Source organism: Myotis nattereri (genome assembly GCF_964212035.1).
Source record: "Myotis nattereri genome assembly, chromosome: 2".
Taxonomy (NCBI): Eukaryota; Metazoa; Chordata; class Mammalia; order Chiroptera; family Vespertilionidae; genus Myotis; species Myotis nattereri.
In genome coordinates this window covers 155,643,648-155,660,782 of record NC_138076.1, presented here as the reverse complement: position 1 = coordinate 155,660,782, position 17,135 = coordinate 155,643,648, and the positions used below count along the sequence as shown (strand labels likewise).

General features: G+C 41.2%; 1 protein-coding gene across 3 annotated transcripts in view; it reads left to right on the top strand.

Annotated features, from left to right (window-relative positions):
• Positions 1-280: 280 nt before the first annotated feature.
• USP15 (ubiquitin specific peptidase 15) overlaps positions 281-17,135 on the top strand; it is a 127,472-nt gene continuing 110,617 nt past the window's right edge. The window contains exons 1-2 of one of the 3 annotated variants that reach the window (XM_081082312.1): positions 281-586; positions 774-955. In XM_081082312.1, coding sequence (XP_080938438.1) covers positions 867-955 — 89 coding nt within the window. In that variant the 5' untranslated portion in view covers positions 281-586; positions 774-866. Of the gene's footprint in view, positions 587-773; positions 956-17,135 lie in introns of those variants that run through there. The other 2 variants (XM_081082313.1, XR_013995479.1) reach the window with 2 other exon arrangements.

The window sequence follows — 17,135 nt, the reverse complement described above, 5'->3', positions numbered from 1 at the left end:
TTCTGAGAGACTTGATTTCCCCATTTGTGACAACTGACTTCAAAGGAAAGTTGGCATTCTCTTTTCAGGTGTACACACCCTGGGGAGATGCGGCAAAGAAAACGTTCCTGTGCCATCCAGGGGAGCGGGGATTCCGCCCGTGTTCTCCCCCGTTAGCACCTGGCCTTACTCGGTACCTATTCTGCACCGATGTCATCGAGGACCTGGCACCTGTTTTCCCTGCAGCCTGGCTGGCTGGGTGTGCCTGGGGAGGCGGCACCGAGCGCTGCAAAAGCTCTCCACCTGCAACGGGAGCAGGAGCGCAGGAAGGTGCCCGGGAAGGGCACTGCGGCCGAGCGCTCGCTTGCGGATTGTTCTTTTGTTTGGGCCAAAACGAGCCTGGGTTCCGCGACGGGCAACAAAAAGGCTGGTGGCGGAGCTGTTAAAATTCCTGCCATATCTCAGCCGGGCCCACGCCTACCTTCCCCTCCCTTCCCCTTCCCTCCGGCGGGGAGCGGTTGCGCAAACAAGGGATTTCAGGCGTCCCTGGGAAAGAGGCAGGAGGAGGCCGAAGTCGGGGTCGGACGGGGCAGTGGCGCCGCGCCAGGTAGAGGGGACCCCGGCCCCGCCGCGAGGAATGATCCTCAGGTGGTGCCAGGAGGGAAGAGGCCCAGGAGCGATGCAGGACGCGCGGGGACCGGGGGAGGGCAGCCGACCTCGGCGGAGCACTTCCTCCGCCCCCGGGGCCAAGGCGCACCCCCCCACCTGACATCCCTTTTGGTTTCGACCTGCAGCCTGGGCGGGGCCGCGGGACGCCATTCCCACAATGCTCTGGGGCGTGCCGCCGCCGTCGCCGCCACCGCCTCCGCTGCCGCTAGTGGGAGAAGATGGCGGAAGGCGGAGCGGCGGATCTGGACATCCAGCGGTCTGACATCGCGACGCTGCTCAAGACCTCGCTCCGGAAAGGGGACACCTGGTGAGGGAAGGGCTGGGAGGCGGCCGCGGGGGCCCGAGGACGGCGGGGACCTGGGCGGGAACGGCGGGCTGGTCTCTTCGCTGGTGACAGGTGCGGGCGGGCAGGTCCGGCAGCGGCCGCCCCGGGCTGCAGGGTTTTGGCCGCTCGGGAAAGGTGGGGTCAAAGATTGGACCCGAGAGGAGAGAGCCGGGGCTCGTGGCCGGTCCGGACAGGCTGAGCGGCTGCGCGGGGGAGCCGGAGCGGCGGAGGCAGCGCGGGTAGTTCTCTTGCCTCCTTCCCCGCGTCGTGCCGCTCCCACTCCAGGCCTTCCCGCACCCGGGGTGACCGTCGTTCGGCGCGGGTCCCTTCATGTCTGGCAGGTCCCGGTCCCGCGGCTGCTCACCGTCTCGCCCCCTTTCGCCTCTCCCGTCCTCTCCTTCCCCGGCGTTGTCGGCATCCAAGTTCCCCATTATTCGGCTTCTTGCCTTCTTCCGGGAGGCGGGCCGCAGGCTGTGTGCGGCGAGCGCGGCACAGGTGGCATGTGTCGGGGCGCCGCTCGAGGGAAGGGAGCCCTCGTTGCCGTTTGCTCGTGAAGAGGGCGAGCGGGCCGGGGGAGACCTTGGGCTTGGGCGCGGAACCACGTGGTCCGGTGCTCTGGTAGCGGCTGGGGGAGCCGGCGGCGTTTCTTAGGAGGGCAGCCCTGCCCTCGCGGTGGGAAGCCGCGTAGGCCTGCGAGCGGCAGATAAGTCCGCTGGAGGCTTAAGTCGCTGGCAGGCACACAAACTTGTAAAGTGCCGAAGGGAATCCTTCCCACGCTGCGGGAGGCGTGTGGAGATGTTCGTACTTGCGGGCCATAGCCGGTGAGAGCCCGCATCGCTTCAGGACGTGTGACTGTGAAACAGAAACAGAAAGTGGTGCGTTGATGAGGAAGGCGAAAGCGCCTCTTGATGATCATGAACATGGTTTTCGGGCTGTCGTCGCCGCCGTCACAGTGGCATGTAGTGCACAGTGTTTTTTTGCAGGTGATTTAGACCCGAATGCAGCCATCGCGACTCCACCGAACTTGCCCTGTGACTGCGGAAAGTTAACTTCAATCTTGGTACTGGAGTATCTCCGTCTGTGCAAGTGGACAGTAATAATTTCATCCCGTGGGCTTTGCCTTGATTCAGTGCCGTATTCTAAAAGACGATCCTCTGTTTGTGAGATAACATTACATTTTAGTGCTTTGTAAAGCACTTTTTTTCCTACTTTGTAAAGTGCTTTTTTCCTACTTTGTTAGGCTCCATACTATATTTATACAATAAAAGTCTATATTTATGCAGTAAGGGTGTGAACATATACTTGTTGCATTACAGCAAAAACAATACAATTTAAGAATTGTTATTTATATCGGACTGTTCCTTGATGTTTGTTAGTATGGGGAAATTAGGCATTTCCTAGAATACCAACGAAACACCTCGGCTTGTGGGTTGTTAAAGATTAAAGCAATCCTTGCTCCCTAGTGTTTGTTAAAGATCACTTAAAAATTCTTAATCCGCCTAGCCTTGAACCACGGCATAAAGAGATAACTGTGGATTTCCATAAAATATAATTCTATAAGTTAAAGTATGGACATCATTTATATAGCTAGTCTCTTTAATGTTATGTTTTTGTTATACTGAGTAATAATTGGTGTTGTTGACACTACAGGATGATAGGAGCAATACGTGTATTGTGGGCATTAAACTTTTTAAAGTTTGGTATTTTTAAAATGAAAGTGTTTTTGCTTTTTGACAAAGTTACTGTACGTTATTTTAAAGAGTAAATACAAGGAACCAATTAACTTGAGTCATTTCAGTGCTTTCATTTTAAAGACAAAGGAAACTGAAGACACAAAATGTTTATTCTCACTGATTTCCCCACAGGAAATGCAGGAGCAAAATGGTACTGGGGAGTTGCAGAGACCAGTTTGATTATAGTGAGCCAGTTTACTTGCAATTAGCAGGCAAAGTCTATCGAAAAAGGAACTAGAACAGAATTTTGATTCAGAGTTTTAAGGTGAATAATTTGATAAATACAAAGTTGATAATTATTCATGAATATAGAACTAGTAAAGATATTTAATAATTTAGTTGTTACTTAGGCTCATGTTTTTGGAACGCATTGAAATGAGTTTTTAACTCTCATTAAACAGTTATTTCTCTTTTTAACGTTTTAAATTATTTTTGAATTAGCCATCTATGGGTATTTGGGCAAATCGTGTGTGTGTGTGTGTGTGTGTGTGTGTGTGTGTGTGTGTGTGTTGCTGAAATGGATCATATGCAAATGAAACATTGTCTTGGTATATGTATATAACCATCTTGGAAATGTTGCTTGAACTATTGAGAAAAAATGGTAGTATATTCTTTTTTGTTGTTAATCCTAACCCGAGGATTTTTTCCCATTGTCTTTTTCCCCTTTTTTAGAGAGAGGGTGGAAGGGAGGAAAGGAAGGACGGAGAGCTAGAGAGGAACATTGATGTGAGAGAGACACACAGATTGGTTGCCTCCCGAACTTGCCAGCCATGGCTGGGATGAACTTACAAGCCCATATATGTGCCCTAGTCTAGGAATCGAACCCACCACCCTTTGGTGCTGTTAATCACTGAGCTACACTAGCCAGGGCCGTAAGTTTATTCTTGAAAGTTTAATACTGATGTTTGATGTTAATAATCAAATGTTTTTTAAAATGAATATATTTTATTAATTAGGTTGTGAGCACTTTGCAGATAAGGACTGTCTTGTAGTACTCTGGAAACTAATACCAGGGCAAGAATAAAGATTTGATTCTGTATGGATACTAGAGTTTCTGTTTATTTATAAATAGTGAGTGCTTTTAAACTGCAAACTGACTTTCTAGAGATGGAAATATGTTACAATGGTCTGAGATGAGGAGGAACAGATTTTATGATATGCTTGGTACTAGACTTTCTAGTGAAAAAAATTCAAAATTGATATTTCTTAAAAAGGTGAGGTATGAAAGTAACACTGATTTACACTAGAAGAAGTAAAGCAGTAGTCTCTTAATGCTGTTTCTTGATCTGTGTTTCAGCTCCAAGAAGATTCAGAAATGGACACTATTAATCAGTACATGGTTTCTAATGATTTTAAATACTGGATATTTTAATATCTCATTAGTATTAAAAATGTCTTATGCTTGTCACTAGTCAAATATAACTCAAAGAGTATTTTGTTGTCACAAACTATTAAACTATTCCTTCTTAGTTCCCATGTAGAATGAACATGAACAAGATTGTAAGAATTTAGGAACTGTAGAAAAAGAATAAATGAACTAGGATTGTTTAGTTTAGGATGAATGAAAGATAACTTAATCTTCAGATATATGGTGGTTTTTTCTGATAAGCAAAAGGAAAATTTGGAGTTATAAAGAGAAGTTGTGGGTTATGGAATACTTTCTTTAGAGATATTTAAAATAGACCTATTATGAGTAAATAAACAGATAACTGTAAATCATCAAAGTCTCTGCTTTATTTCCCCATTTTTATTAAATGTCATTCATTTACCAATTATTTCCACTAGTTTCATGTGCGAGTATGTTCAATGGCAACACACAGCTAACTTTACAAATTAAACTTTGCATGTCATTTTTGTATAAATTCTAGTAACTCAGTACGTTTAAGGTAACTTCAGAGTGTAACTTTAGTTTGTATTTAGAGTCATTTAAAATGTGTATGATATTTTTGTTTTAATAAATTTCCAAGGAATAGCCCATCAGCTCCGTGAGGTTTTTAGATAGGAGACATTGATTTTAGTTGTAGAGCATCCCTTCCATACCTACTCTTAGAAATCTTTGAAGTTTTATTTAATATGGTTCCTTATGCTTATACTAACAGAAAACAACCTTATAATTACATCAGTTAATGTAAATGGGCACTATTATTCAGTATGAATTCTAAATTGTTTAGAATATTTCCTAAAGAAATTTTTACATTACTGTTTTAATATTAATTTTAGTTGTGCCAAAGTGTTTATCACTAAAATAAGGTATGATTACACCATCATTTTCAGGAAATAAAACCAGAAAGCAAAACTTTTTTAGTGTTGGTAAATTGATGAAAATAAGGACAGAAATAGTGGCATTAAAGCATGTTTTTCACATTTTAGTTGCTTAAAATCTAGAGAAGCATTTTTTCCAAATTTAAGCCTTTTCATAAGTGTTTATAATCACTTATACATTGTTAGTGAACCCAAGATTAATGTACACTACTTGGCCAAGATGATCTAGAGCTTTAATCAGTGATTCCCTCCCTTCCTTCCTTCCTTCCTTCCTTCCTTCCTTCCTTCCTTCCTTTCTTTCATTCATTTTTATTGACATTCTGACTTTATTTTTTTCTAAATCATACCATTTCCCATTAGCACATGCAGGGTATTAAATAAATGTTCATTTTTACAGAATAGTCGTGTGACAACTGTTAATCTTGCTTGCATATAAGAATAGAAAGAAAAAGTTAGTTTGTCTGACCCTGACCTAAAAAACACATGCTATGTACTGTTTTAAGTACTTACACATGTTAACTTGTTTACTTAGAACCACAATTCAAGGGCACTAGAATGTGAATATTCCATACTTCACATTTGACTGAATTGGAATCCTAGGCTCAAAGAAGTGTTCACACAGTGATATATCTAAGATTTGGACTCAAGTAGTTTGGGACTTTAATTCAGGCCCTAAAATCACTGCACTACACTGCCTCTTATTTTAAAAATACATTTAAAATGTAGTTTCACTTTAAAAAGAAAAAAAAATTGACTTTTTTTTCCTCTTTAAATGGATCTATTTTATTTTAATGGCTCAGTATAACATTTTATTTCCCCACTCATCTCTTGTGAATCTTCAGTTCAGATATGACAGAATATGTAGACAATCTTAATATCTTGCTTTTGGAAATTAAAATATGTTTAAAGATTAATAGATGATTAAGTGAATATATAGAATAAATGTTATATTGATCCAAAAGTGCATTTAAATTAAAGAAACTGGGATCATTTATTGATGAGATTTTGGATTTTAATTGTTTATCGGTAATTATAAACTTTTATTAGGGGACATGTGGTTCCTTGTCTTAATAGTTTTACAGAAATAACATATCAGGGATTGTAGGATATTTTGTTTTAGTACTTCGCCTGTATTTTAAAAGTGCTAGTTTATAGTGAGCCACAAATCATAGGCTCTTTTTTTGGACAGACCAGACAATGCAAATGTGAGTGAATGACATTTTATGTTCCATGTTTACCAACTGATTTTTTTCAGAAATAACTCTTTTAGTAAATTTTCAAAGTAAAAGACATTTGAATTAAGACTGTAGAAGGTACATGACTGTACTGTTAACTCTTTAAAACTCCTGAAAACTGACATTCCGAGTAGCATTGCTGCTAATAGAACAGTTTTTCCACCTTAGTCTTTAAATATATTCAGTTTGTTATATGAATTTACTGATTTTTCATTTTGAGAATCACATTAATAAGCATGATTTTTATAAAAGTGAAGTGAGCCAGCCAGTGTTGCTCAGTGGTTGAGCTTTGACCTGTGAATCAAAGCACACGTCCGGGTTGCAGGCTTGATCCCCAGCAGGAGGAGTATAGAAGGCAGCCAGTCAATGTTTCTCTCATTGATGTTTTCATCTCTCTGTCCTCCTTTCCTCTCTCTCTGAAATCAGTAAGAACATTTTTTTTTTTAAGTGAATTGAAATCATCAGGTATATTGGCAGGGAGATATGGGGAAGGCTGAGAAGTATGTTTACATGTATTATCTAATTGATCTTCAAAATAAGGATCAAGTATGTATATTTCTTTTAAATTTTTTTTATATGTATTTTATTGAGTTTTTACAGAGAGGAAGGGAGAGAGTTAGAAACATCGATGAGAGAGAAACATCGATCAGCTGCCTCCTGCACATCTCCCACCGGGGATGTGCCCACAACCCAGGCACATGCCCTTGACTGGAATCGAACCCGGGACCTCTCAGTCCGCAGGACGAGGGTCTATCCACTGAGCCAAACCGGTTTCGGCTGTATATTTCTTTTAGATAAGGAATCTGAACTCAGAGAAATCAGTAGATTTGCATGTGATTTGCAGGTGATAAGATCACTGCTAGTGAACATTTATTGAGTGCTTACTCTGTGCCAGCCACTATTCTAAATGCTTTATCCTATGTAGCCTTTCAAGTATGTGCTCTTATTTACCTCATTTCATTATAGATATTTGATAATTTCAGAGCTGGTTTAGGTTTAAGTACATGGTTTCTAATGATTTTAAATACTGGATATTTTAATATCTCCTTAGTATTAAAAATGTTTCATGCTTGTCACTACTCAAATGTAACTCAAAGAGTATTTCATTGTCACAAACTATTAAACTATTCCTTCTTAGTTCCCATGTAGAATTTTTCATCAATGACTGGGTTTTTTTTTCTTCCCTGAGTAATGGCATTTCAGTTTGTGCCTTTTATTTTTATTTCCTATTACCGATATAATTCATACTCCATCTTATATTTATTACTTTGAAGTCATTTCAACAGATTCTTCCTCCATCTGTTCTTTAAACAGAAGATTGTCGTTCCTTTTAGTTTATAATCCAGTTTACACAGAAGTCACTACTAAAGAAACCAAGAATAAGACTAGTAGTAAATGACCTCAGTTTTGGATACATATTAAAATGACATATCTGATCATGTAAAAAATGGCTTATCAGAAAGAGGTAAAGACAGGGGTCCTCAAACTTTTTAAACGGGGCCAGTTCACTGTCCCTCAGACCGTTGGAGGGCCGGACCATAGTTTAAAAAAAAAAACTCTGAACAAATTCCTATGCACACTGCACATATCTTATTTTGAAGTAAAAAAACAAAACGGGAACAAATACAATATTTGTATTTGCATGTGGCCCACGGGCCGTAGTTTGAGGACCCCTGGCTAAAGAGGTCAGTTTGTAATATAAAGCAGAAAACCTCTGGAGGATCAACCTGTGTTTCATTATGCCTAGAACACTTTTACTGCTTCCATTGGTGAGATTCTGCATGGTTTCCTTATAGTTCTCCAATAAGAAAAGGATGATAATGACAATTTTTTTCTTCTCTGTGAAGGGAGCTAAGAATGCAAACATTCCCTTCCATTCTCCTTTTAGCTTTGAGAAGACCAGAAATTAGTGGATAATTCCTTACTGTTAGGGAAAATTGTTTATCAGAAGTACTATAGAAAGGACTTACTTTGTGAAAGAAGTCAAAGGCTCTTACAAGCAAATCCAAGAGTGGCTCTGAGGCGAGGCTATATTAAGTTTTAGAGTCAGATAAATCAAAACCTGGGAGTATTAGAGATAAAATTCATTATTTGAAAAGAGCATCAAGTTCCTTTAGTAAAAACAAAGAGTTAGAAATGATAAGGGTGAAGTGATTGTGGTAAAAAAGACCTGATAATTCAGATTGCTTTATATTATTTAATAATATATTTTACCAACTTGACACAGTTTAACAATTTAATCAAGATATTTATCTTTGATATAGGTGGAAAATTTATATTCATAAATTTGAATGGCTTTGAAGCTGAAGAACCTTTGATTCTCAGGAGAGATATAGCTAAGTAGTTATAAATACCATATAGTTTTGGCTATGGTTACCACTTGTTTATCATGTTAAGAGCTTTTTACATGTATAAAATAAGTGAGTATTCGCATTTTACACTTACATAAATTGGGGTACAGAGTTCAATACACATAGTCAGAGGTAGAATAGAGATTCTAACCTAGACAGTCAACTCTTAACAGCCTGCGTTTTCAACTGTACTGCCTGCCTATGAGTGATAAAGCCATATCCATACTATGGAAGCAACTTTTTGAGGGATGAATACTTGGAAGTATTAAAATCAAGAAGTGACAGCTTTGTCACATTAATAAAACACCATGTTTCATCTGTTATTCATATGAGGAAACCAAAGAATTTTCTGGTTCTCCTTGGTTTAACATTCTAGTCTTAGTAGTTTCACTTCTAACTAATGTGTCTCTACTTTCATACAAATAGTGGTCCCATTTTCTGCAAATTATTTACTTATTCCAGCCTTATAGGGCTTTATACATCATTCATAATATTTCAGATACATTTTACTAATTCGTGACTTTCACTTCAAAACCTAACTCAACATCAATCTCTGTAAAATCATCCCTAATAATCCCACCGTGTAAAATATATAACAACTTTATTGTGATATAATTCTCATATTGTACAATTCACCCTCTTAACATGTACAGTTCACAGGGTTTGGGTATGTTCGCAGAGTCATGCAGTTATCACCACAATCAATTTTTATCATCCCTAAGATATACTCCTACCTATTAGCAGTCCCCCAATTTCTCCCCAACTTCCCCCTGCTCTAGTCTAAGCGGCTACTAATCTACGTTCTATTCTATAAGTGTGCCTGTTCTCGTATTTCATATAAATGGAACATATAATATGTGTGATTGTTGTGTTTGGCTTCATTCACATAACATAATGTTTTTTAGGTTCATCCATGTTGTAGTATATATCAGTACTTCATTTCTTTTTATTGCCAAACATTTCATTGTCCAGACAGACCACATTGAATTTATCCTTTCATCAGTTAATGGGCCTTAGGTTGTTTACCTTTTTTGGCTGTGAACATTTGTGTACAAGTTTTTATGTGGCCACAATTTTCATTTCTCTTGGTTATATATTTAGAAGTGGAATTGTTGGGTCCCTATTTTTAATTTTTTGAGGAGCGGATAGACTCTTTTCCAAAGTGGCTACACCTTTTTCACTGCCACCGGCAGTATATGAGGGTTCTGATTTCTGTACATTCTTGTCAGCATGTTATTGTCTATCTTTTTTTATTGTAGCCATCTTAGTGGGTGTATAATAGTATCTCATTGCTGTTTTGAATTGCATTTCCCTAATGGCTAATGATATTGCACATCTTTTCATATATCCCATTTGTATATCTTTGGCAAAATGTCTGGATCCTTTGCCCATTTTTAAATTTGGTTATCTTTGTAGTATTGAGTTTTAAGAGTTCTTTACGTATTTTAGATACAAATTTGTTATCTAATAGATGATTTGTAAGATTTCCTTCCTTTCTGTGAGGTTTCTTTTTTTTCACTTTCACAATCTCACTTGGCTTCCTTCTTAAGTTCCTTGTTTGTATCTTACTTCAGATGTAAAAAGAGGTCGTAAAAATGAGTTCTTGCTAACTGATTAATGTACAAAGCAGAAAATAGGTTGGACATGCTTGAAATCTAAAAATTAAGATATAAAGGAATGATTGACCAAGCCATTTGTTTATTTAAAAGAACTTCATAGATTTTTTTGTTGTTGTTAAGTTTTACTGAAACAATGAAATTCTGAGTTTTAGTCAGTGGTACTTAATAAATTTTCAGTGAAATATTTGGTAAAATACTAGCTACTAACAATATATCCTTTATTAAAAAATGGTTTTACGCTTTTGCTACTCAAATGTAATTTACTCAGTATTTGAGAGTAATCATAGAATGAATAAACAAATTAACATCCAAAATTGGTTATGCCATTAGTTTTGCACAAGATAGTTTTACATACTGTTATGAGATTAAGTGTAATACATTGTTTTAGGGTGATATTTTTGGGTATCTTTTTTGTTCTAAAAAGAATGACTGCTTTATGCCTACTTTGCAGAGAGAAAGGTTGGGTTTTTTTAAAAAATAACAATGTTCTCAGATGTCTTATGTAGCAGAATTTTTGCTGATACATCTCCTAGGGCAAGAGAAATAAAAGAAGAAAAAAAACAAAACAAATGGGACTACATCGAACTAAAAATCTTCTGCACAGCAAAAGACACCATCATGAAAATAAAAAGGGAACCCGCTGTATGGAAGAACATATTTTCCAATGATACATCTGTTAAGGGACTAATTTCCAAAATATATAAAGAACTCATACAACTCAACAAAAGGAAGACAAATAATCCAATTAAAAATGGGCAAAGGACCTGAATAAACACTCCTCCAAAGAGGACATACAGTGGCCAATAGATACATTAAAAAATACTCAATGTCACTGGTCATCAGAGAGATGCAAATTAAATCTACAATGAGGTATTATCCCACACCTGCCAGAATGGCTGCTATCATTAAATCAATAAACAACGAGTGCTGGTGCAAATGTGGAGAAAAGGGAGCCCTAGTATATTGCTGGTGGGAATATAGACTGTTGCAGCCACTATGGAACACAGTATGGAGTTTCCTCAAAAAATTAAAAATGGGAAGAAACCAAGATGGCGGCATAGGTAAACACCGGAGATTGCTGCCTCACACAACCACTTCAAGAATACAACTAAAAGACAGAACGGGCATCATCCAGAACCACAGGAAGGCTGGCTGAGTGGAAATACTACAACTAGAAGGAAAGAGAAAAGCATACTGAGACTCAGAGGAGCTGCGGTGCGGAAGTTAAGTGCACAGGTACGGAGGCGGACACGGAAAGGGCTGGCGGCTGAGGACACGGTTGGCTTTTTCAATCGAGAGGGAGTCTCAAACTCCCTACTGCTCTGAACTCCAGTTCCGGGCGAATCTCTGGGGACCCTGACTGATACGGGGAGAAGCTAGACCAGCCGTGGGCAAACTACGGCCTGCGGGCATCTGGCCTATTTGAAATGAATAAAATGATTGAAAAAAAAGACTGTACCCTTTTATGTAATGATGTTTACTTTGAATTGATATTAGTTCACACAAACACTCCATCCATGCTGTTGTTCCGGCCCTCCGGTCCAGTTTAAGAACCCATTGTGGCCCTTGAGTCAAAAAGTTTGCCCACCCCTGGGCTAGACTGTCTGGCATCGTTCACATCTCGAGGGCGGCTTTCTCTCAGAGGTACTTGTAGCGATTACCCGGACACTGAGACTTGGGGCCTCTTAGGGAAGGACTGATGATCAGGTATAGCTGTTTGCTCCGCCCTACTGATCCCCTGGAATACCACCCCGCCCAAGCTGTGCACGGAGGCTTTTGCAAGCTGAAAATTACCTAACAAACTTGCAGCTGGCCCAAGGCCCCACGGCAACTTGCATTCCTTCACAGCTGAGCTCTGGCTGCATAGCCTCAGGCAAAGGCTAGATTAGCACCTCCTGAAAGATCCAGGAGCCAGTATACCCAGTGGTCAGAGTGACTCAGTGAGCACCAAAGCCCCATTGAAGCAAGTCTTGCACCGGAGGGGTGTCTCCAACACAGAAGTTCTCCCACTGCAGACACAGCTGATTCTCACAGCCAATTGTTCAATTCCTCCCAGTGATACCTACAACAATCAAGACTTAACTACAACAGGACTGTGCACACAACCCACAAGGGGGTGCACCAAGAGAGTCCACCTCAGGTAATTGGGGAGGCTTAGCCACGGCCCTATAAGACACATAGCACAGAAAGCCACTCCATCAACACAGGGAAGCACAAAAAATGCGGAGACAAATAGGACACAAATGTCAGAAATGGAGGAAAGCAAACGACTGGATACAGAGTTAATAACCACACTTTTAAGGTTTTTCAAGAACTGTCTAGAAGCCATCGATAAATTTAGTAAGACCCTCGAAAAGACGGGTGAGACCGCCGATAAATGTAGTGAGACCGTCAAGAAATCTAATGAGACCCTCGATGTTGTGATAAAGGACCAACTAGAAATTAAGCATATACTGACTGAAATAAAGAATATTATATAGACTCCCAACAGCAGACCAGAGGATCGCAAGAATCAAGTCAAAGATTTGAAATACGAAGAAGTAAAAAACACCCAACCAGAAAAGCAAAATGAAAAAAGAATCCAAAAATACGAATATAGTGTAAGGAGCCTCTGGGACAGCTTCAAGTGTACCAACATCCGAATTATAGGGGTGCCAGAAGAAGAGAGAGAACAAGATATTGAAAACCTATTTGAAGAAATAATGACAGAAAACTTCCCCTACCTGGTGAAAGAAATAGACTTACAAGTCCAGGAAGCACAGAGAACCCCAAACAAAAGGAATCCAAAGAGGACCACACCAAGACACATCATAATTAAAATTCCAAGAGCAAAAGACAGAGAATCTTAAAAGCAGCAAGAGAAAGAAACTCAGTTACCTACAAGGGAGTACCCATATGACTGTCAGCTGATTTCTCAACAGAAACTTTGCAGGCCAGAAGGGAGTGGCAAGAAATATTCAAAGTGATGAATGCCAAGAACCTACAACCAAGATTACTTTATCCAGCAAAGTTATCATTCAGGACTGAAGGTCAGATAAAGAGCTTCACAGATAAGAAAAAGCTAAAGGAGTTCATCACCACCAAACCAGTATTATATGAAATGCTGAAAGGTATCCTTTAAGAAGGGGAAGAAGAAGAAGAAGGTAAAGATACAAATTATGAACAACAAATACACATCTATCAACAAGTGAATCTAAAAATCAGGTGAATAATATGATGAACAGAATGAACTGGTGATTATAATAGAATCAGGGGCATAGAAAAAAGTGGACTGACTATTCTTGGCGGGTGGGAAAGGGGTGTGGGGGATGTGGGAAGAGACTGGACAAAAATCGTGCACCTATGGATGAGGATAGTGGGTGGGGAGTGAGGGTGGAGGGTGGGGTGGGAACTGGGTGGAGGGGAGTTATGGGGGGGGGGGGAAAGAGGAACAAATGTAATCTGAACAGTAAAGATTTAATGTAAAAAAAAAAAGAAGTAAAAAACAAACAAATTAAAAATGGAACTGCTATTTGACCCAGTGATTGATTCCACTTCCGAGAATATATGCTAAGAATCCCAAAACACCAATTAGAAAGAATATATGCACCCCTATGTGCATAGTAGAGTTATGTACAATAGCCAAGGTCTGGAAACAGCTCAAGTGCCCATCAGTAAATGTGTGGATAAATATCTGTGGTACATTTAAATACACAGTGGAATACTATGTGGCTGTAAAAATGAAGGATCTCTTACTCTCTGCAACAGCATGGATAGATCTGGTGATTATGATGCTAAGCGAAGTAAACCAATCAGAGAAAGTCAAATATCACATGATCTCACTTATATGTGGAATCTAATGAACAAAATAGATCCAGAGGCATGGATGCATGAAACAGACTGACAGATCTCAGTTGGGAGGGAGGTGAGGAAAATGGAAAGAGATTAACCAAAGAACTTGTATGCATATAGGCATGACCTATGGACACAGAAAATAGTGTGGTGAAGACCTGGGGTGGGGTGGGATTTGGGGTAGGGGGTCAAAGGGGGAGGTGGGGGGCATCTATAACACTTGTTAACAATAAAAAGTAAATTAAAAAAACTTATATTATGTCAATAGTAGGCAGTTATGTCTCATCGGAAAGTTGTCAGCATGAGCATCTACACTAATAAAAGAGAAAAATGGTAATTGGCGTACGACGATACCCTTTTCATTGGCTAATCAGGGCTATATGCAAATTAACTGCCAACTAAGATTGGCAGTTAACTGCCAACAAGATGGCGGCTAATTTGCATATGTAGGCACAATGCAGGGAGGCGAAAGGGAAAGCAGGAAGAAGCCCCCTGCCACTGGCAGTGATCTGAAACCCAGGGGGGAGCTAAGAGCTGGGGGGCAGGGCAAAGGCGGCCCTGGGGGCGGCTGGGGGGCAGGGCAAAGGCGGCCCTGGGGGCGGCTGGGGGGCAGGGCAAAGGCGGCTGGCTTTGCCCTGCCCCCCAGCCATGATCGGAGAATCAGGTGCCTCTTCCACCCTGGCCAGTGATAGCAGGAAGTAGGGGTGGAGCCAGTGATGGGAGTTGGGCACGGTCGAAGCTGGCAGTCCCAGGAGCTAGGGGCCCCTTGCATGGACCTAAAGCGAAGCCCACGATCACGGGGCTGCTGCAGCTGTGGGTCCCCGCTGCCCGGGCCGGACGCCTCAGCCAGGGGCATCCTGCAGAGGCAGGGGCGGAGCCCACGCGATCGCGGCCCCCCACCCCCACCCCTCTGCCACTGCAGGTCCCCGCTGCCCAGGCCGCACGCCTAGGCCAGAGGCGTCCGGCCTGGGCAAGGGGCCGATCCATTGATTGGAGGGTGATGGGGGTCAACGCCTGAGGGCTCCCAGTATGTGAGAGGGGGCAGGCTGGGCTGAGGGACACTCCCCCCCCCACACACACACACACCCAGTGCACGAATATTGTGCACCGGGCCCCTAGTCCTATATAATAAAGAGGTGATATGCAAATTGATCTTCACTCCAACACACAAGGTGGCCGCCACAAGATGGCCTGCAAGGGAGGGCAGTTGGGGGCAACCAAGCCTGCAGGGGAGGGCAGTTAGGGGTGACCAGGCCAGCAGGGGAGGGCTCTTAGGGGCAATCAGGCCTGCAGGGGAGCAGTTAGTTGTCAATCAGGCTGGCAGGGGAGTGGTTAGGGGGTGATCAGGCTGGCAGGCAGAAGTGGTTAGGGGCTATCAGGCAGGCAGGCAGGCAGGCAGGCGAGCGGTTGGGAGCCGGCAGTCCCGAGGGATCCCAGATTGGAGAGGGTGCAGGCTGTGCTGAGGGACCCTCCCACTCCCCCCCCCCCCCCCATGCATGAATTTTGTCACTGGGCCTCTAGTAAACTAATAAAAGAAAAGGAGCTATGCATTCACATTCACCAGTGCTGCGGTTTCCTAAATCCTGCTATTGGAATTATTCATTTCCATGTAGTACTATTAAATTTCTTTATATCTAGGACTATTTCTGACTCATTTATTGGTTCCTATATATCTTTCCTTAATTTGCTTCTACTATATATAAAAACACTACGCAACTTTTGAAACTCCTATCTTTCTCCCACCACTACTATCTCTCATCAAAAAACAGACACCACCATAACCTGGACATTTTAGTTCTGCATTTGAAGACTGTTTTAAAATTAAGTAGATTTATTTGGATTACTAAAGTTGGCCTAGCCCAGTGGTCGGCAAACTCATTAGTTAACAGAGCCAAATATCAACAGTACAACGATTGAAATTTCTTTTGAGATCCACATTTTTTAAACTTAAACTATATAGCTAGGTACATTGTTATTAACTTAATGAGGGTACTCCTAAGCTGGCCTTTGCTAAAAACATACTCAATCTGATTGAGGTATGTTCACTGAGCTTGACCCCTTCCAACCCTCCCATCCACACTCGTCTTGTATACTTGTTTCTTTTATCTCCTTTCCGAAAACCGACTTCTGCGTATGGGCCACGAAGTTTCAATCGCACTGTACGTGCACACCCGCACGTGGTATTTTGTGTAAGAGCCACACTCAAGGGGCCAAAGAGCCGCATGTGGCTCACGAGCCGCGGTTTGCCGTCCACTGTATTAAAGTATGTGCCTGGCACAAGAGTAAGATCAAATGTTAGGTATTTTATTATTAAGTAATTTCTATAATTAAGAAAGAGTTTCAATATATAATAATCCGAGATTTTCCCAAATTGAGAGGAAATAGAAGCTTATGAAAAGATTCTACAAAAAAAGTGACGTTTAGGCTCTCAGTAAGGTAATAGTAGACTAGGTGTTGAGAGCAATAGAATATTCTAGGCAGAAGGAGCCATGAAGCAGAAAATTTTGTGTCCAGAAACAGAAAGAAGGCTCTTGTAGCTAGATCTCAGCACAGAGATAAATAAGGGCCCTAACCGGTTTGGCTCAGTGGATAGAGTGTCGGCCTGCGGACTGAATGGTCCCAGGTTTGATTCCGGCCAAGGGCATGTATCTTGGTTGCGGGCACATCCCCAGTAAGGAGTGTGCAGGCAGCAGCTGATCAATGTTTCTCTCTCATCCATGTTTCTAACTCTCTATCCCTCTCCCTTCCTCTCTGTAAAAAATCAATAGAATATATTTAAAAAAAAAAGAAAGGTAGGGAGGAACAGATCAAATAAAAAATACATATATTTAAAAAAAAAGTAGTAGTACTTTGTAGAAAGTTATCAGAATTAAATGAGGTAATGAAAGTAAATTCTTTGGCTCAGTGCTGACACACAGCTTAAGTGCTTAATGGTTATTCATAGAAATATGATTATTAACATTAACTTCAATAAACTAGTTTATCCAACTGAAATTAACTCTCATAGCCAGTTTCTCTCTCCAACACCTTAATTTATAATACCTCCTTTATCATATACTCAATTCTTATGTGTCCTTTGGCCCTGCTAATGGACTCAGTTTTGTCTTCTTGATTTAGATGTTGATTATTTT